Source organism: Lineus longissimus, chromosome 2 (assembly GCF_910592395.1).
Source record: "Lineus longissimus chromosome 2, tnLinLong1.2, whole genome shotgun sequence".
In the NCBI taxonomy this organism is placed as follows: Eukaryota; Metazoa; Nemertea; class Pilidiophora; order Heteronemertea; family Lineidae; genus Lineus; species Lineus longissimus.
In genome coordinates this window covers 686,716-708,401 of record NC_088309.1, presented here as the reverse complement: position 1 = coordinate 708,401, position 21,686 = coordinate 686,716, and the positions used below count along the sequence as shown (strand labels likewise).

Genomic DNA, 21,686 nt, shown 5'->3' with positions numbered 1-21,686 from the left:
AGAAGCCTAACTCCATGATTCCTTCCTCTTCACAATAAGTTAAGACCAGATGAATGAATGAGGGATTGGCGGGTGTGGTGAAAAGCCGTGGTCCCTTGTACCTGAGTGTCTATGCCAGGACAAGGTCCCTCAGTGTTCGGCAGTATCTTTGGGCAAAAATCCAATAGGGTTAGATGTACGACGTCGGTAATACAGATACGTGGGTTGTACTATATCGCCACGGCGTACCAACTGAAGCCGTTATCCGAGAGCAGAAGACACTTAAACACTTATATGTGTTTTTGACAGAAGGGAGCACTGTTGATCGAGGAACTCCGCACACTTTTTCGATTGCTGCATCGGCAATGACATGCTAACGGAATAGTGCTGCCGCCTAACGCAAGTTACTGCCACGTGCCTGCCAACAAAACAACTGTAATTATTAGCGCTAGCGCTAACAAGTCGCTAGCGAGTTGTACACGCGTGAATGCACACACTTGACTGTCGGCAGTATATATTGTTACCAGGAATATGTTTGATATGGTGTATGATCGAAATAGCGGTTATAAGTAATGCATGTTGAAACTAAGGTTTATCGTTCACTCTCAAGAGGAATTTTACTAAGGTGACCGGAGTTGAAACAGGCAGTCCAGCAATCGGCTGGTTGGAGCTAGGAAGTCACTACCACTCTCATACCATCCAATATGGTAAGTAGACTTGAGTTTTACGTGGATACCTGGGAACTTTTCACTCGTACTTCGGGCCTTATTTAAGACCCGTGCACTCTCACAGTAGCCAGCAGCATACATGTACTGGTAAGCCGGACGAATTCCCGCCAGAATATGACTCGAATGTGATGCTGAAATCCGTAAAGGGAAGAATTGATAGCCAGTTACCACTATGTGGTAGGCTATACAGAAAGCAATTCGAGATGATGCATGATATTGTAATCATGTGTGGTATTCACTTTGTATGATGTATCAGGACTATAGAAGTTTGTATATTTTGTACAAATATCACAAAGGGCTTTAATTCAACATTTCAACCGGATCATAGAGGACCATTTAGTTGGCCTATAAGTCACTGTTGTGTAAGCATTCTGGAAAAAAGGACAGAACCAGTAGATCTACTAACCAAGGGTGAAGATGAAACGTAGAGTGGCATGAAATATTCTGTCATGGGAATTCCGGAAAATCCTAGTTTGTATTTCACAAACTTGTCGCAGTTATACCGGCTGGCCTAAAATATTGAGAACATCTCGTAAGATGCTTAACCCAAAATGAAATCGCGCTAATAAAAAATTCATAAAAAATAACATAAATATGTGGAAAATATTGAATAATTTCCCAATTTCGAAAAATATTGGAACAAAAGTCAGCCCAGTATAGGCCTACTTGTATTATACAGTGCTCAGTGTGCTTTGCAGGGCCTGTGCGCTTGACCTTTAGAATGCAGGGTCTAATCACAGTGTAAACAGTTCCGTCGTTTGCTTTGAATTACTGGCTATATAGTGGTCAAAGCTAATCCAGCGCAAAGCTTATGCTGACCATACTGGCCCCTCATATGGTTTTGCCGATCAGGTATAGCCATAGACCTACATTTGTGGCGAAGTTGGGTAAAGCCATGTGTCAATTGAATCCAAAAGCCCCCAACATGACCCCTCTCCAACTCCCATCCCCCTCCAACTCCCATCCCCCTCCAACTCCCATCCCCCTCCAACTCCCAGCTGATGGTAGGCTTGAGATCTCGCCGTTTTCGTTGTGGATATAAAAACAAGCATGCTTTGATAGACTCCTATGCAGAAGTCCAATTTTTGGAAATGCGTACTAATGCCGTACCGGTATTCTGAAAGGTCTTGGTCGCAGCTCGATATTAATTATCAAGCTACTCGGTACATAGGCATAGTTATCGGCCGAACCAGGGCACCTTCCAAAACCAACCAAAACCTGACCTCGTGTACTTTAAAGCTATTGAAGCAGCATTTCAAAGATTGACAATTGGTATCAGAATTTGTTTGACTTGTGTAGTTGGTTACAATGATGCCAGAAGAGCGGGCCTTTTACTAAGGTGTGCGTGATTTCAAAAGCACTGTTGATGATCTACTTCTTTATCATATATATGTTTGGAAGTGACCATTATCTGATATATATATATTGTGCGAAATCATCTATCGAGCAGCAACTGTATATAGAAAGCAATGTTATTATGTATTCATGACGTAGCGATGACGTCAAGTTCAGACAGGTCAGGTCATGATGAATATTGTCAAATGTCAACCAATTTCAAGCATAAATATTAAATGATCTGAAATCCAGGTTTGACTCGTTATTCTTAACCAAGGAGATCTCATGCAACGACAAAGAATGCATAGGACGAGCAACGTTGGGGGTAAATCTATTAGCAACGGTACTGGACTTGTGTTATCATGTCACCACTTGGACTGAATTCGAAAAACTCGACCAAAAAGGCATCACCTGGACGCGAAACAACTCATAAATAAATGATAGAAATATCTTTTTAATCGTATTCTCTCGTTTAAGGTGATGAGCCAATCGTGAGGAAGTCACCGAAGGATACCTAGACCTAACCAGCTGTCATCATGTCGGTTGCCCTCTACACCAACTTCAGCAATGGTTACATTGTGGAATACGTTGCAGCCGGGCAAACGGCTTGCACAAGCTGGCTGTTGCTGCCGGCGGAGAACCTCTGGCACGTTGGAGTTCGCGCCACTTTATATATCCTGGCAATGCTCTACCTTTTCTTGGGCATTGCTATCGTAAGTGACGTGTTCATGTGTAGTATCGAGGTAATCACTAGCAAGAAGCGAACCATTGTGAAATGGGATGAGGAAAAACAGGAAAAGGTTGAGGTGAAAGTTTTGGTCTGGAATGAGACGGTCGCTAACTTGACGTTGATGGCCTTGGGGAGCAGTGCGCCTGAGATTATCCTAGCTGTTATCACACAGTGCAGTTCGCTTGGTCAACCGCAAGCTAACATCAATGACCTTGGAACGTTTACAATCATTGGTAGCGCTGCTTTTAATCTCCTCATGATCACAGCAGTCTGCGTTGTGAGTGTGCCCCATCCAGAGCAAAAGAAGATCAAAGAACAAGGCGTGTTTGTAATCACTACGATATGGTCACTCTGGGCATATGTATGGATGTTGATCGTTGTTCAGTTCATCACACCAAATGAAGTTGACATCTGGGAGGCATTTATTACGCTAGGGTTCTTCCCAATCATGGTAGTAATGGCCTACTGTCAAGACAACGGGTGGTGGTGTCACAAGTGTAAAAAGAACTCGGTCAATGCAGAAGATAGTGAAATGGTAAGTACTTTATAGGGTTCCCTTAACTCGTGTTTAGGAATTCCATAGTAATGATTCGATGCATCAATTGCTTTGATACGGTACCGACTGAGGCGCTGGAAATTGAGAAACTTTCTATTGCTCGATCGAAAACATCAAAGGACACCAATCATTGTTTTCTTTTCTGCTAAGAGAATATTATTTGTGCAGATAAAGCTTTAGCATTGCAATGGTTGGCAGATCCACAACATATGTAGGCCTATTAGCAATGATATTCTTGATGTTAGAAACAGATATGTCCAACGGTTCGTCACTTAGTTGTCTAGCTTATCATACATTGCCAGATTGACATTTCCAACCAACCTTAAACATGTTGAAATGTCAACACTATGAACGCTGTTGATTCTATTGCCCAGACGTATGACTTTTTCACTGGTCAAACATCTCTACCTTGACAATCCATGGTAGAGAAAGATCAGTGCTTTCAGATAGATCTGTATATCTGTACACAAGACCTCGTACAACACCCAAAATTACGTAACACCCACTGGTAATCGATATCACACGTTGAACTAATATTTTGTGTCCATAAATCATGCACTTGAAAATTCGTTTCCATAGATGCGATGACTGTGTTAGTGTGATTGGACAAGAGTCCCTGGACGAGGAGTTCGTCAGTAGCTTAATGATAGAGCCTTTAGTTTATGTTGAACAATGACATCGTCATAATGCAGTTTGCTTCTAGCAAAAGATTCCGTAATCAGTAATCAGTGTGGCAGAAAGCCACATCGAATGTCCAGCAATAGGACTGGTCTATATCTTCCTCGGTGTTTGCTTAACATTGCCACGCCAATTGATGCTATGGGACCTCAGCGTTATTTCAATGGCCTATCATCTGTTTAAGTCAACATTTTATCACGAGGCAAGCTGCAGCAGTCTATATCCATATCTTAACTGTACATATTGTTATGTATGTCTAAGAGTACCTCCTCCTTTCAAAAGCCCACTGCTATGTAAGCGGTATCATTAATGACGTCAGTCCTTTTTGACTATGCACACTATAACAAAGCTGTAAACTGTGTATGTATTAACATGGATCAAGCACTTCATTGTTGAAGTAACGGAATTTAGCGCCAAAGAATACAAAATATAATGGCAAACAAACTTCTCGTTTATTTTGACTTGCATATACTTCCCACATTTACCGGTGGGCTAGGACTGTCTCAAGTGGTCCTAAATCATGAGAACTGGCCAAGCTTGTAACAGTATCGTAAAAAGGAACACCTTAACCCGCTTCCTCCAAATAACGTAAGGACTGACCATTCAGGTTTCATTTCAATCAATTGGAAATAGTCATCAGCTTTTTATTCTAAAAAACTGCTGAGTTATCAGACAGTTTCTATGTCTTATTCTACCGGATCATGTTGAATTTATCCCTGTTCAGCGGCGGCCACCAGCTTCTAAGTATAGAATTATTAGTTCATGTAATGGTATCTCTGGTCGTAGAACATTTCAGGTTAATACAGCGCGGCTCTGACGGGATTAAAATGACATGCATCCGAGTATGCACCGCATCGTTTTGTTGACACATGTTGTGCCGTTGTTGTGCGATCCCCGCCAGGATCAATTAAAGTAATATTTCCTGTAATTCCTGCATTGGTATCGTCCAGGCAACAGAGCATCAACTGCGCACAGAGCTGGTTACAGGCCCCGGTCAATAGACAATAGACTCCTTTGTGGCTGGTCAAACTATAAAGGGATAAAAGGAGTTCGTATTTCTACCCTCTGGCCTCTACTGTCTACAAGTATTTCCAGTGGCCCGTTACCGGTCTGGCATTGCTTCTATCCGAGTTCGACCTGTGAAGGACAAAGGGGCGAACCCATGACCCTTGTCTTGAGAGTCGAGCACCACCGCACTCCAATAATGAGTTTCAAACTTCCAGCCAAACCACTGTATGATGAAAACGCACTGACCAATTGATGCACGCTATGTCATATCATGATGTTCATGATTAGACTGTGTGTCCTTTACGGTGGCTTATTTGAGAACATTATTGAACCACTCAATCAATCGTCTTTTGACAGATAATGCGCCACCCGTTAAATGATAGTATTACACCTAAGTATAGTTTGATGATGCTACGAAGAACATGGATAATGAAAGTCGCTTATGTAATTTACAATATCATGTACCGCAAAACCGTGTTCCAGAGATGAACAATCCATCGATTAGGTCAAGATCAACTAATTCTTTGATTTTGTCCGACAGACTGGTGTTGTTTAGCTTCCAATTATGAACAAGAGTGCCAAATTCGGTGCATTATAATAGTCCGGCAAACATGATTCTCAGGATGGTTGAGGTTTGATATCAAGATGCTGGTTGATGAGAGGTATTTGCACTGAGAACATATTGGGCCGAGGTTGACTTTGTATTTTCCATAACCGATGTTTCACGAATCAATTGGGGAGTCAACCTTCAATTGATTTTAGACAGTTATATTATTTATGTCGCGAATCAATATGCGGAATAGTCAGTTTGCATACAGGTTGGCTCAAGGCTAAGGTGGGATTGCAGGTTCTTTTTTATGATATGCCGGTACTATCGACCTTGAACTTGTGAATAGTTAACATTTCAATGAAAAGTTACATACGGTTGATGTCACAATTTACCAAAAACTTCACAAAGCTGATATTATTCCGTACAGCGTAGTCTATTTTGTCCTTAAGTTAATTTTCCCCTCGAAATAATTTTGAACCCTTTTAGGATACGTGCCTTCAAGGGTTGGAGCAAGGTGTGTCGGATCAATGTTAGATAGTCGTCTCTACGATATCAAGTACATAAGCACTGTTCACCCTCCATTGTTTGTCACTATGTCCAATTGGGCCACTTACTGTGCATATTTGGCCACTGCAGACCACCATTCTGATCCCCTCAGCTCCTGTTCATATTCCTCTTTAGTGTGTGTTCTAATTATAGGTTGGGAGAGGAAAGTAAAACCAATGAATCTGCCCCCACTCACCAGGAAAGGTGTAGAGGACCCGGTGTAACATCTGTGGTTGTTTCCCATGTGTCAGTGTTTCCAAACAATAGGCAGCTAGAGAGACCATGACTTTTCAATAGGGGGGATACACAGAAAAACTTGTCAATCTATTTTTGAGCGTTCCCAAACAGTGAGGGGAAACACTCAAAAACAGAAACACTCAAAAACATTACATCGGCTTGCTCGGTCGCATGTGCTTTATGAATTGTCAGCAAGTAACAGTAAAATCATATTTTACAGCATTTACCTAAACGTTATGGGTTAAATTTTACCAGAGTTCATGTTTAATGGCATGTTTTCGAGTCAGTGGCCGGTTTGATCGGTTATCGTAAAGGTGTCATAATTGATTGATGGTTATATCATTATTGTATTCTTGTGACCACGCATCAATGAGTGTCCTGAACACACTTTGCCAACCGCCATTTTAGGAAAGCGGTTCTGACCTTTGTAAATGGTCTGTTGTGGGCTATGGTTGTGTTACAAATATTCCAAGAGAGGAGATTTGATTCTAGTGTTAATGAATTGCTATAAAACCACAATATTATTAACGATGAATCAATGGTAACATCTCTGGAGAAGGTGGCAAACTAAACATATATCGATAGTCACCACCTGTGATATGAAATAGACCTTGTGCCTTCCCATAAATCACGTGCATGTCAAATAAAACCACAAATGGTAGGCTTTTATGTTATACTACAATTATTGGGTTATAAATGAGGAGCGACACAGAAGGTGTTTGCCCCCAAATGAATAGGTCAAGACTTTCCCTAGCATATCGTTTTTCTGGTGCAGTGACTAACAATGGTCCACTCGTGTTCCTTTATTGCCATTTGCATTGGTAGTTGTCATGGTCTGATATTAAATTGGCTTATAGTGCTAATAAAAGTGATTTAATGTATAGGCCTTTCATTGTGTTTGCAGGTACTGTGATCTGTTAGGTTATGTTTACCTGATATTGCTATAAATAGCTTCGTCATTGTGAAGCTTTTTACATGGTCTTTGACCGTAGAGCTTCATCACTCTACCATGGCATGATGTATTATATTCCACCTAGATGACCTGGTCCTCCTTCTTTCTCGGTCGTCTATCATCCTAGCTCATTTCTGCGTCAAAACTGACAGGGGTGAATTCTTTTTTTAACTTTCTTCCATTTAGAACTATAGTACTAGGCAATACAGAAACGATTATATACATCTAATAGCGGGATGATATTCAACATGGCTGCTATGGCCGCCATCTTGAATTTGATTTCCGTGGATTTAGGGAGACTTGACCTGATAGAGCCAATATTCGTGTGTTACAGGTGATTGGGAGAGATCAAACTCAATGTATTGGTCTCACCCACATGTACGCTGCATTTGTTTCAGTTTAAGGCCAATAAGGGCCTTAAACTGAAACCCAGTACCACGACGGAACAGAATATGTTAGACCTGTATGAATTAACAGTGCCATCTCAGGCCATTTCGGTGTGAGAGCCGCGGCAACCAACTCTTGTAGAGGCCATCCACAATGGTAATCATTGTTATTAGATAGCTATCTATCTTGTGTAAAAGGATGTGTTGGCTTTGAAGTGATTGAGTGCCGCTAGTGTATAACATTTGTATTAGCGTAAGCTTATTCACAGGTCTTTCAGGTCATGGACACTCATACCAGAAAAGAATGACAGGGCAAGCTATCAGATATTTCACTGACTTTGGCCATTATTTCTAATCGATTGGCCCTTTATACGCAGTTTCAGGAAATTGGGTAAAAAATCTTATATTGTTGGGTCTCGAGTCTTTTTAATGGTAAATATCCCTCTGATAAGGCCAATACGTTTACGCATACAAAAAAGATTTAACAGTTTAATCTTTATACACGTTGAGAAGGGACTCCGTTTGAATAAGAAGCCCTTGGCAAATTTATTCAATGATTTAGTTCTTCCAGAACAATGATTTCCCATAGGTCCGTTGTTTAGTGGCCCCTAACCATTCTGGGTGGTTTGCTGTAATTGTTCCTTGATATGACATGCAATATAACCCTTGGTTTCAAAACCTTCTCGAAAGTGATGTATAACCCGATGTAAGTTCTCTGTTGTACAACAGCGCTGCATGCACAACCGCCGTGGCATTTTTTCATGTGACATTTTTTTGGCGTGTAGCTATAATGTGCGGCTCACTCATGAGTGCTGTGTTCACCGAAATCATTAAATAAATAAAAAAATATAATCCAGAGTTCAAGAAAGCAAGTAACGTGATTAGTAGGACTTTATGTAACAAGGGACTAATCGGTCAACACGTTTCTTTGTGAAACATGCCCTAATCCTTGTTTCACGGTATGGGCTATCAAAATATCGAAGTGGTCACATTTGCGAAATTGATTTTTATTATTGAATTTAAATATCCTAATTGATGATTTATGATTTTTTGTTATTGCTAATAATTTGTTTGATTTTACTAAGTATTGATCTGAATGCGAAGTCGGCTGCAAGGCAATCATCATACTCATTCGAGTCGGCCGCCCTAAAAGGTTTTTCTGAAATATTTTTATATCTACTTCGAATTTTTGATTTATTACCAATTACAATGAGTAATAGGTTTTACACAATTTTAGCTACATTAACGTATGATAAATTGTCGTCCATAAACAGCCCCGAGCACAACCTATAGATTAGAACGCCTGGAAGTCCATTGGTTACTATAGGAATATCGTTAACTACACAACTGTTTTCCCTAACCCTCTACTGGGTAGTAATACCATGTTGCTAACAACTGGGGATACTGAACAGTTCGTTACCACTACAATGGAAGTTCACTTGAAACTCCACTTGGACGAATTGCACTCTAATATTAAATGCCTGCGTAGTCCATCTAAATTTCAATTTTGAATAAGAGAGATTTTATTATTCATGCTTTGAATATCACACTAATATAAAACGCGTTACATTTCAATGTCCATCAAATGAAAGTTCCAAGTATATAACTAGGGGCTATGTCAACAATGTAGTCACTAACAGGAGGAGGAGCGATAGACGTTAATCATAATGAGCGATATGAATCAAGCCTAGCAAATGCCTTTACTTTTCACTTCATGTACATTTACATAACGCCTTTCTGTACGAAACTGAAGTAAAAGCACTTTACTGAACATTAACCCATTAAGTGTGCCATCTGCACTTTGTTCTCTCTGCGTTGTTTCAATTCAAAATTTAGGCACGGGGAAACACACATATGATTTCCTCAAATCAATCAAACGATTTCAGTTTTTGTCAGATATGTGAGAGATTCCTCAACAGAATGTGCTCTTGTCTCCTTGCAGCAAGTGAGAGTAGTGAACATGGGCTCACAGATGCTCCACGGGCCATCAAGAGAACTCAATGCATTAGGGAAGGAGAGAGACATGAAACACAGGTATGTAATGCTGATAACATGTTACAGTAAGGTGCTGTTGAACCTGCTGATGTCGTGACATTTCGTTGGGGCCAGCTCTATCACAGATCCTTTCGATGTTAGATTGTTAAAAACCTGTGGCAAGAGAAGGCCCGCGGGGCAGCTTCATTGTATTACCTCATGCCAGGCGATGAGAGTGGTATTCACAGAAGATTGTTGCTGACGTTTCGCATCCGGACATATCAGGCCATTTCACTCGGTAAATACTGACTTCCTTATCGGAAACATGCGTAATGATGGAGTCGCGTTGTCGACCATGTTTGCGATAGGATGAGCAAGCTGTTTTTCTGGTCATGTGCTCTGAGACTCTAGAATGCGGCTATTTTCTCTGTGCTTTCTTTAAAAAGCGTAGAGATATCGTCATGTTCAGAAGATATCAGAAGATTACAAAGATTGTTCTGTGAAATTTCATCAATTACCACTAAGGTGATCGCAATGTCATCCAGATATTTTCGGTGGAAAAAACGTGCGTAGGTCTACGTTCATTCATTCATACGTTCATACGTTCATACGTTCATACGTTCATACGTTCATACGTTCATACGTTCATACATTCATACATTCGTACGTCCACAGATTTATACATTCATACATTCATACATTCATACTCTAAATAAAGCATGCTTCTTCCAGTCGGGCTAGTTTACGTTCACATGCCAAATCAATGCTGGATTTGTAAGTAATGTTGCAGATTCTTTGATACTGCCACTGTCTGTCTCATCTGTGTTATTTTCCGAGTAAATGAAGTTCATTCTTTCTAATCCAATATATTTATAACTTTTGACCATGAAGTATTTAATACTACTTGCATGTACCTGACAACGACTTTCTCTTTTCTCATCTCTGATTAAGTCTTTTCTCATATATAACTCTACTGATTTTAAGTAATACATGGTAAGGATTTTTACAGATTGTTATAATATAATAGAGCTTTTGTGGTTTTCAAACTACTACACAAATGTTCTAATGGTCATGTTCACGTGTGCTTCAGGAACTCTGTGGCTCCTGTTGATGCTACAGATGACAACCAAAATGAAAAAATAACTGCCATTTCTGAAGGAGATCGTCCCAGGTATAGTAACTTGGCAGTATATGGATACCGTCACGTCTTCTAGCATTAGAAACACAGGCATGAGGCTAATATCAGCATGAGGTTTATACCCCGCTTACCATCAACATTGCTTTTACAGACCTTTTAAGAAGCCTACACACATTTTCTTGCTGATAATGCTCAAATGTCGTTTTTGGCAGGAAAGGCCGAGTTTTGGCTCAGACGCGATAAATCACGGTAAATTAAGCCCAAATTAGGGAAAGCAGATCGGGGGGAGGGGTGTTCCCAAACCTCCCATGTTATATAATTGAGAGGTTTGGGCTGATTAATCGCAGACCACGCCAACCGAACCAAATAGTATTTATACCAACCTTCGCACCCGTTCACATCCATTAGGCTAATCTCACCGTGTATTTATACATTGTGGTTTTCGTCTACCAAAAATGAATTCCCTGAACATTTGCACCTTTCATTTATTAAGTGACTTATTGAACACCAAAATTACCTCGTTCGACACACTCGTATCATTTCATATTTCAAAGTGTAATAAATCTCAAACCATCAACAATTGCTTAAACTGTGTCAACCACAACACCAAACTACCAAAAACACATGGGTGTATATTAGATTGCAGTTCACTGCTGTTGATAACAAAATTGGCTTGTAAGACCTTTGCACACCGCCTTTTTCATCTAATTATACTAATCTCACCAAGATTCACGGATTTAGAAACATAGTACACTGCATCATCTAAAACGAATTGCTTGTATAAAGTTCTGCTCCTTTTTGGGCAGTCCACCCCGACTGTCTCTAGTTACAGAGGTAGGTAGGCCTCGGGATAGCCGACTAGGAACCTTAAGTGCAATGTCAAAAAGGTTAGCCGCTGCACTAGAACAACTCAGGGCAAGTCGTCTCTTTCTTTCAGCTTATGACCGAAAGTTCACCGCAGGCTGAAGGTGGTTAAACAGAAACTGCCCTCAGTCCACTGTGACCACATCTTCAAGTCAGAGTTGTAAAAGTTACTCCTTCTCCATACAGGTTCTCTTATTGCCCTCGTACCAGCTTATAGCTTTTGTACAGTTGATGTAAGTGTTAACTCAAGTTTTGATATGAAGCCCTTACAATCAGGAACGTAAGGACCAACGTTTGCATGTGTCCTCTTTAAATATTATGTATTTCTGTTCCAGGGAAGAAGGAGGTTCATATATGGGATCAAACAGGTCATTATCTAGGGATCCAGAGAGCCATGCATTTGCTAGGGCAAGGTACGTACCAAGGAACCATACTTTAAATTCGTACGACATTTTCAACACCTTTCCCTGATTTGCAGTAAAAGGTACACACATCGTTCCATTTACAGCTGAATTTAATGCAGTTTCTGCTATTTGATACATTTTCTGGGTCATCTGTCGAACCTTTGCTAGTTTTGACTTAGACCTGGTTACTTTTAATGGTCATGACTGCTGCATAGGATAAAAGAGATCAGAGAGACAAGCTTGTACTATATGATAACAAAGACGCCATAGTCGTTGCACCTCGTGGCAGAACCACAATGACGATGGCACTTAATTTGATTTCACTGAAGTTAATTGACTATTGATGAGTTGAATTGTGATGAAGTTGTCCAGGTTACAATAACAAGAGCAATACCAATGATACCGTTGACTTGCCAAGGACAAAACGTTTGATGTTGCTCTTTGCTTCCTTAACCCCCCCCCCCCCCCCCTCCCCCATGCTAGTGACTGGTTAGCTCTTCAGGTCAAAGATATCAGAATGGTGTGACTCATTTAACTAAAACCACAAATGCTTTAGGAGCAGAGAAGGCTTCAACATTGGTTCAAACTTATATTTGATCACACCTAGAGTGGTTTTGGTCCTGGTCCTTAATTCACGCGTGGAGGCTAATCAAGAATCCCTTTGCATGAGAACCAGCTGTAATCCATGCCGCCACTTTTTAAGCATTTCACAGTATATTATGAGTATTTCATATTCAATAGTCTGATGATTCTACCACGCATAACATTGATTTCATGTCAGGCGAGTGAAAAATTTATGGTGCGAACAAGCCACCAGTTCCAACTAATGTGCTCAGGACAAAAGTCGTTTGAATCATTAGGTCAGCCCAAATGACAGTGTAACAACAATCGTGTGTTTTTATTTGTTCGTGGTTCTATAAATAAACATGTACAGGGTATCATCAAAAATACTGATTGGTTTCATTTTCTAAGGGCTATAACTGTGATGCGTGGACTTGGTGGCGAAGATGTAACTGCGCAGACAGACATCAATGCCATAACCTCAAGACCAAGTCATTTTGACTATGGCTAAGGTTTCAATAACATTGCATTGATCTTCCCTTGCTTCAGGTTTCGCCATGCCGCCGTCCGCCAGATGATGGGAGGAAAGAAACACCGTCCCATTTCGTCCAAAAAACACATGAGTGAAGTTGTTGATACAGTGCGTACTATTCACAACCTAAGTCCGGATATTAGCGGAGGTAGGTATTACAACTCAATAGAGCCTGCTAGTTGTTTTACAAACTCCAAGGAGGGTTAGCATAACTGATGTATAATCATGCTGTGTGAGACAAAATCATGTTTCATGATGATGTGCTGACAACTTTCATCCAAACACCAGTTGGGCTACCGTGACTATGTCTTCGGCTAACGCGGACGTTGACGTATTCGTCAGCTCGCAGATTTGTTTATGGACGGACTCTTTAGCTACTAATCCCCTCATTTCGCCTACAATATCAACTTTTATGTTATCCATAGAATATACGATGTGTAAGATGTTTCGTGTAGCAAGAGACTCCATTTCCAAGGTTTCACAGCATCTCACCATGCGTACCCTGTGGGCATTGCTAGCAAGACTTATGAACATTCTTGATCTTTGCAGACGATCTCTGTGGCAAATTCACCTTTGCTTCTCCAAGTTACTCCGTCCTAGAAAGTGCTGGTATCCTGGAGGTGGATATCCTATTTCACCGCAGTAAAGTGTAAGTTATTGAACCTTGCCGTAGCCTACATGTATAAACTTGGTAGTTCATAATATGGTCTAACAGTTCCATCAACTGTCTGTAAATATGATCAAATGAATATCAGTAGCACCACTATGCAAGAACTCTTTTCATATTGTTGTCGGCCCTGCACGACCTCATGCTACTCCTCATGTGGGGATATTACGTGACAGCATAATCAGGTATCCGATACTCTTCACATTTGAACAACTCCCTACCCACCAATGTCTTTTATTAACAAGAATCTGTAGTGTATTGTTTTTCTCCCATTTCAGCTCAAAATCTACGTTACAAGTGCCAGTGAGTAACTTTTGTCATTAGATATAGGCTGTGGCAGTCGTCCATTGAGACATCAGATTCTGACAGCACCTGATTGTGCTGAAAGCAAGCAAACACAGCATCCCTATCGGGGAGAATCATTCATTTTATCCCTTCTATTTCTCCAAGAAGCCATTCACAGCAAGTATCAATAATTTCGACTCTCTGTATTCAACAAAGATGTCTTAAATTTCAGAATGGTCGTGCCAAATCGTCAGGAAAGTCGAGAAATATCGATGAGTCTGCAGTTACTAAAGTTAATGCAAAGGTTGAACCAGGACAAGGACATGATGAGATCACTGGAGTTGTCACCATTGATTATGAGACAAGAGAGGGTTCAGCCAAATTTGATAAAGACTTCAAGAAAACTACTGGAACTCTGGTAAGGAACCTGCTCGCTGTCCTCAGCTCCCGACTAATATAAAAGTATTGTTGTACTTAGTTAATGAGTCTCATAGGCGAGTCACAGTCATAAAGTTCATCTTAAACTTAGTGTTAGTTTCTTTCTTCTTTCCCAGATCTTCATGGAAAATGAGTACCGCAAGGCAATAGCCATTCCAATTATCAATGATCTCCAATACGAAGCAGACACTGAGTTCTACATCATCCTAAAGAACCCTGGCGGGGATGGTGGAATCGGGGAACCAAGCATCGCCAGAGTCACCATTATCGATGATGACGGTGAGGAGAACCTACACAAACAGTTTTCTTAGGCTGGATTCACGTTGTCACTTGTCATGTTTCACTTGTCACGAGTTAACTGACTTAGTTAACTGACTTAGGCTTGAAAACACGACGTGAGGGTGGAAAGTGACATCGTGAATCGTATGTCGCCCGCTCTTTGGGAATGACTTGTTCGTTCTTCATGTCACGCATGAAAAGTGAACAGTGAACAGTGACAAGTTACATGTGAAAACGTGAACTCTATATGTAATCGCGGCCTTTGTTGAGTTCGAACCAGCGTCACCCCAGGCACAAGTTAGAACCGATTTTGCTCATCGTATACCTGCGAACTGTAGCTGAATCTGATAACCAGAGAGAAAATCTGGAAGTTTTGTTAAAATTTTCGCCGATTCTGGCGTTGGTTCAGGGTCCTCGAAGGAGTTTTCATTTGCATTAGGACTATTCTATTGATGTCTGAAGAAAGCAGTAACACATTCTGCAATTACAATATGTAATCGAACCTGCCATGTTATTTTCCAGAGCCTGGTGAGTTCCAGTTCGAACAGCCAAGCATCACTGCGAATCTTAAGACGGGTAAACTTGCTGTGAATGTTATACGACAGAAGGGCTGTGATGGTACCGTGTCCGTAGAATATGCTACGATGTAAGTAGAATAGCTGCAGCCAAGAACAAGATATCTCTTATTTAATTCAAGTTTTGGTCCTCCTTATGGGAAGTCAATACCTAAGAATACGGAATAGTTCTCGGTCTTGGTACCTTAACCGTGCTCTCTTTTGTTATTGTTGTATTTCTATCAGCAGTCGTAGTTGGTATATGCGTATCATGGGTATCACTGGTATCACATTTTCATACGTTGATTGTATTTGATGCTTGATTTTTCAGTGATGGCACAGCCAAAGGTGGTGTTACTGTTGACCCAGCTGATTACAAGCATAATTCAGGCAAGCTCTCATTCAAGCATGGCGAGACGACCAAGACTATTACAATTGAAGTCAACAAAGATGCTGAGGTGAGCCAGTTTTCTGATAGGAGCCAGGCAATGCATTTTGATTTCTGTTCAATATCCAAATTGAAGCCAAGCATATTGCTTTCACCCATCAAAATGTCGATTGCTCGAATATTATCCTGATTGAAATGAAAATGAATGTGTGAACGAATTTGTGTTTCTTCATTTTAGGGAAGCAAGAATTTCATCATAACTTTACGGAATCCTAGCATTGGTTGTAAGATAGGCGAGCACAGTGCAGCATTGGCATTTGTTTCATCAGGTAAGTGGAAAGTTTAAACTGGCAGTTTCCTAGCATAAAGACTGAGAACGGTTAGGCGACACCGCCATTCACTTTCTGACTCGTTTTCTATTAGACGCAAATCAGGCTCTTCGAACTACATTTGGGGTCGAAGAATTTGATATGTTTTTTCTGGTTGAACCTCGATTCCTGAATAGGATTGATACAAATGCCTTGTCGTAGGATGACCAATAGTCCATTGGCCATTTTTGTGTTCTTTTAATCCGCACTTAATATTAATTGCACATCTTTCCACCATTTCATGTTATCTGAAGGAGAAGGTAAAATACGTAACAGTGCTTTGTAATTATACTGAGGAGTGCTTTTATTAAATTATGTACATGTTTTTGATTTGCTATCACCATGTATCTTCCACTAATAACAATATTCAAGTCATCCTGATGTGTTGTAACCCTTTTGGTGTGTTCATGGCATGGTGCACAAAGGCTTTTCAGTCAGAACTGTTCCAATAGTTATTCTCAAAAACAAATTACCATTTCCTTCTAGGAAGCTCTTCTCTCTGAAATATGGTTCGATATCTGTCGATTTCAACCGTCAAAGTGTTCTTTGGTGCTCAGCACCGCAAGGGTTCATAATGTGGCTATTTGTTGTCCGTTTGCACTTGCTTCTTCTTATTTCATCAAAGACTGTAAAAAGTTGATAATTTTCCTCACAAAATATCATTGCCTGTTCGGTGGTAAGCTCTCAGTAGATCTCAAGAGTTCATGTTTTTCATCATGAAACTTACACTTGCAAATCACTGAGGCAAAGGTTTTGTCATCCGGAATACCATCATGCACGCCTGTTAGCCACTTAGATGGAACCTTATGTAGTCTTAGATTGATAGTTGGGTCCTAGTCTGGATACTTGATAAGACACCCGAAGGTTGCCGAGTTGTTGTCTCTTATTCATGTGATGATAAACATGATAACAGGATGTATGCTGAGAACATTTTGTTCAGTGGCTCTCTTACAATAGTAGAGGCCATGCATGTCTCTTGTACATTTGGCCTGATCTCCTGCCACTGACGTATCTGTGCTGGGAGCACATGTCCTGTACGCTCATGACTAAATATGAGCATCTCTTTCAGATCATGTTGGCGAAAAGCTCGCTCGGATTATTGATGATGATGACGAGGAGGACATGACGTGGGGTGGACAGATTATTGCGTTAGTATAACAATCCGACTGCAGACGATGAGGCACTGTGTTCTTTTGTTTTCAGCATCAGCATGTCGGCAATAGGTCAACTGCATGATACTTCCTGACAAAACAACAATTGCAACGATGCTAAGGCCAATACCTTTTTAAGCCGTACTCTCTCTTCACCCGATACCTCGACAAAATGAAATATGTCCTGCTTCCCCAGGGTTTTTTTACCTTTTCCCCAGATTTGCAATGGCCGACATGTGACCTGGTTTTGTATCTGTAATGGGTCTAATGGGTTGTTAGTTGGGCGATAAAAGAAGACGAACGTTCCTTTCAATGACAGTTACCACAAACTCTCAGGGTATAGCTCCAGTCACAATATGTTGTATTCATGATATGGCAAACCAGCTACGGCTCATTTGTGACAAGTTCTTTCTCAGTTTGTAATATTCTGGTTTTGCCTTTCAGTGCTATGTCAGTACAAGAGGAAGAAGACGAAGAGGGCAACAAGGTACCTCTCAAATGGTATGACTACGTCATCCACTTCCTCATGTTCTTCTGGAAGGTTTTCTTTGCCCTCATACCACCAAAGTAAGTTGAATCAAGTATTAATCAAACAATCAGTATTTCATTCCATTTTGCCATTGAAATCTGTGGGAAGATTTAGACGTTACATCAAAAAAGCGAACACCAAACGATGGATATGATTCTGTCATGATTAAGATGATGATCACACTGACCGTTTACTCGTCTGTTGTCTTTTGTAGGAATTATGGTGGAGGTTTCCCTGCATTCTTCCTGTCGCTGCTTGGTATTGGGCTGTGTACAGCGTTCGTAGAACAGGTATGTTCATTCTCAAGCAGTGTAACTAAAACCTACAATCTATATCTTCATGGCATCTGAGCACTGAAACTCGGCTGCACAGTTTTGATACTACCATTTGAAATCTAGATCCCCGGTTCTGTATTTTTCGGTGTAGGTGTAAGTTGGTCATATATCTCGAAACCCTCAGGGTGGTGAATCGCCACATCTTAGGGAGATGTCTTATAGGCTTTACAGAATGACTATAAAACTTCGAAGTGACATCCTCATCTGAACACTTCTATTTAACGGCAGACCCGATACATGTTATCACTTGCATCGGTTAATTTCCAATGAGGGTCTTCCGTTAGCCTGTTGAGAGCTGGCATGTTTCGAAAGTCTCTTAATTAATCGTTACTTGTGTTTAGATTGCCAATCTACTTGGATGCGCGATTGACCTGAGACCCGCAGTGACTGGCATCACACTAGTTGCCCTTGGAACCAGTCTCCCTGATACATTTGCAAGTCGTACTGCTGCTCTACATGATGAATATGCTGACGCTGCTATTGGCAATGTCACTGGTAAGTCCCTGACAATATCGTCAGTGGTCAGCGACAACGTCGAGGCACTGATGTACATGAATTGTATGCCACCTTTTGCCTTTCCTATCAATTACTAAAGAATGATTCGACCAATGAACGAAAATATCCCATTCACCTTCTTCTTTGCCATATTCAGTACAGACATGTCTTTATAGAACACAGGCTAACATAGCAGATACTGTTGCCTTTCATTAACTTGTTTGACTGGTGTAACCGAGCACTGGGACTGAAAGACTGAAGATTATCACTGGTTTGACTGGTGTAACCGAGCACTGGCGCTGAAAGACTGAAGATTATCACTGGTTTGACTGGTGTAACCGAGCACTGGCGCTGAAAGACTGAAGATTATCACTGGTTTGACTGGTGTAACCGAGCACTGGCGCTGAAAGACTGAAGATTATCACTGGTTTGACTGGTGTAACCGAGAACTCAAGACAATAACTGGTTTGACTTTCTATTTCAGGGAGTAACAGTGTGAATGTATTCCTTGGACTTGGTTTGCCTTGGTGCATCGCGTCCATCTACTACAGCTTCGATCCGGAGCCAAAGAGGGTCAACTCGGCTAATCTCTTTCAGGGAGTGATTTTCTTCCTCGGTGCAGCTGTCATCTGTGTTATCATATTATTCTTGCGTCGATATGTGAGTATGAGTATTCCTGAGAATACCGGCAATATCATCAACGCCATGTTGTGGCTTGAATGCGCGATCATGTGCCATCTTGGATGGTGGACCCAGTCGGCGATAGGAGTCGCGCCTACAGCAGCAGTTAACGAAGATGATCGTTTTAGCAGTGCGTTACCGGCACATGACTGCAACTAATGCAGTTTCTATTTCCATTTCAGATATCAGGAGGTGAACTTGGCGGGAAAGTTAAATCAACAAAGATTATAACGGGAATCATCATGGCGACACTATGGTTGATCTATATCATCTTATCATCGTTGGTGGCCTATGACGTTATTGTGTGGAATCCATTCACAACCACAACAACTTAGAAAGGATAGGTTCTACCATTCAACTCTTCTTTGTGTGAACATCGATTAATGATTAAGTTGTGCATTTTCTCATCTCAAGTATTTCATTCTAAAGTTTTGAACTTATAGATCATCTGGTTGATCTTTAAAAAGATCACATAACGTAGTTCTACACCTAACCCCACCAATGACAGGTTTTTCATTCAGCCTGTTTCTGCTATCTTCATTTTTGTGGTGGAGATGAAGCTGCTCGTCCTCTCGAGTTCCTGCTGTTCCCATGCACAGTTTTCCCTCAACAGCAGTGTCTGCGGGCCATGAACATACCAGTGGAGTTGCCCTCCTACCCCCCCCCCCCTCGAGACCAATTTGAAAGAGAAACCATGACTGTGTCTCTCTTAGTGCATCCATATCCTTTCATGTTCAGACTATGATAAGTCTATAGCTCCCCCCAAACTGTATGGCGACCTGTCCATCATTGTTAGTCAGTGGACGAAAGTTAGTGATATTTTTAATACAAGGCTCTGTTTTATTAGTTGTTTTGTTTTGTTTCTAAATTATATTTGTGTAAGTTTTGAATTACCTGTGACTTTATCTGTGATATTACCTGATACATTTTAGGTTTCTGCTCAAAGAGTGGAGAGCTCTATCAGAATGACGTAAACTGGTGAATGAATCTTTTTCATTGGTTTCAAGTTGGGTCCCATACTTCTTGATTTTGTCTACGCCTTAGGTTTGAACATATCTCAATTGAAGGTGATATGTTTCGTCATCTCTGTTTGAATCATGCCTCTCTCCAAAGGTGGTTGTCCATCATAAAACCTAGCCATGAGCCACACGGTTTTATTATATTACGACCCATTTGTGAGTGCTAAATGGGAACCCTGCCTTCACTGTAACTGTCACAGACTGGCAGACGTTTGAAGACATTTCTGCAGACGTTTCTATGAAATAGTGGCGCTTTGAGTGTGATGTACCACGGGTAGGTGCCATAGAAATGTATAAACTGTAGACTTTGGGACACCCTGTAGGCATTATTGTTATCATAATTGCTTTGTTTCTTTCATTGATTGTTCTGCGTGTGCTATTCCAGGTGATTGGAGTGATTCGACACCTGAACTCCATGTCTCTCTCTCTTTACTCAGGCTGTGTATTAACTTGCAGGGAAAATTAAATGGATCATGATATTCATCTAATCTAGTCAAATCCTCGTGAGAACTAAGTGATCTTATTCCTGTATATATTGTAAATAGACTTTTGATATTTATTTCTATGTGCATGATGTGATAATCATACCTGAAAATGATTTCATGTGTAATAAATGCTTGGATGTTTCGTTTTAGATTGGTCAGATAGTGGTATCAATGGCAGGGTGATGGAAATGTCTTAGTCTTCAGATCAGCTCCTCGAAGGCAACTAGTCTTCAGATCAGCTCCTCGAAGGCAACTGGTCTTCAGATCAGCTCCTCGAAGGCAGCTATTCCATTATAATGCACTGCAGTACTGCAGTATTGCAGTAATAGGAATGCCCTCTACTCTCTGCGAAGACAAACTATTTTCATCATACGAAATCACTGAATTTTGAGGCTCTGAGCTGTACTTCAGATTACATGTTGGGTAAACGTATCGATTTACCAACAAGGTCCCAGTGGAACTGTTAGACTTTGTTCACCTTTGGTCATATCTCATGTGACCCTCACTTGTCCATCTGTACACTGTGTTAGCACCTGAAGTCATCTCAAACGCCAAGTTACCGCTATCTGACGTTACAGCGATATACTATATTTATGGTAAAGATGCACGAACGACTATGCACAAACATGTAGCTAGAAATGAACGCTTTATTTTCTTATTCTGGTTGCAACAAATGTCAAATTAGTTTAATTCGACGTATTTGGAAATTGGTCTCTCTGGCCAAACATACAACTTGGGCCAATCCCTCCTGTCTGCTGTTTCCAGGATACACTTTTGGTTCCCGCGATGTTTTTGATTGCGAAGTTCATGAAAATAGCAATGATGAAATAATATTGAAGTATAAACCGGTCATC

The 21,686-nt window shown here is 40.8% G+C and overlaps 1 protein-coding gene across 5 annotated transcripts; it reads left to right on the top strand.

Moving 5' to 3' along the window:
• The first annotated feature begins 457 nt into the window (after nt 1-457).
• LOC135500195 (sodium/calcium exchanger 1-like) lies at nt 458-21,686 on the top strand. Of its 5 annotated transcripts, none has more exons than XM_064791454.1 (20): nt 458-686; nt 2,520-3,307; nt 9,628-9,719; nt 10,392-10,433; nt 10,750-10,830; nt 11,997-12,074; nt 13,176-13,306; nt 13,708-13,807; nt 14,104-14,128; nt 14,343-14,528; nt 14,665-14,827; nt 15,350-15,473; nt 15,713-15,839; nt 16,008-16,098; nt 17,207-17,285; nt 17,733-17,855; nt 18,032-18,107; nt 18,494-18,647; nt 19,132-19,307; nt 19,511-21,686. In XM_064791454.1, the coding sequence occupies exons 2-20, from the start codon at nt 2,579-2,581 to the stop codon at nt 19,661-19,663; spliced, it is 2,730 nt and encodes a 909-aa protein (XP_064647524.1). In that variant the 5' UTR covers nt 458-686; nt 2,520-2,578; the 3' UTR covers nt 19,664-21,686. The 5 variants fall into 5 exon arrangements, with proteins under 5 accessions (XP_064647524.1, XP_064647544.1, XP_064647555.1 ...); XM_064791464.1 differs by lacking the exon at nt 458-686 and adding an exon at nt 2,281-2,367; XM_064791474.1 differs by lacking the exon at nt 10,392-10,433.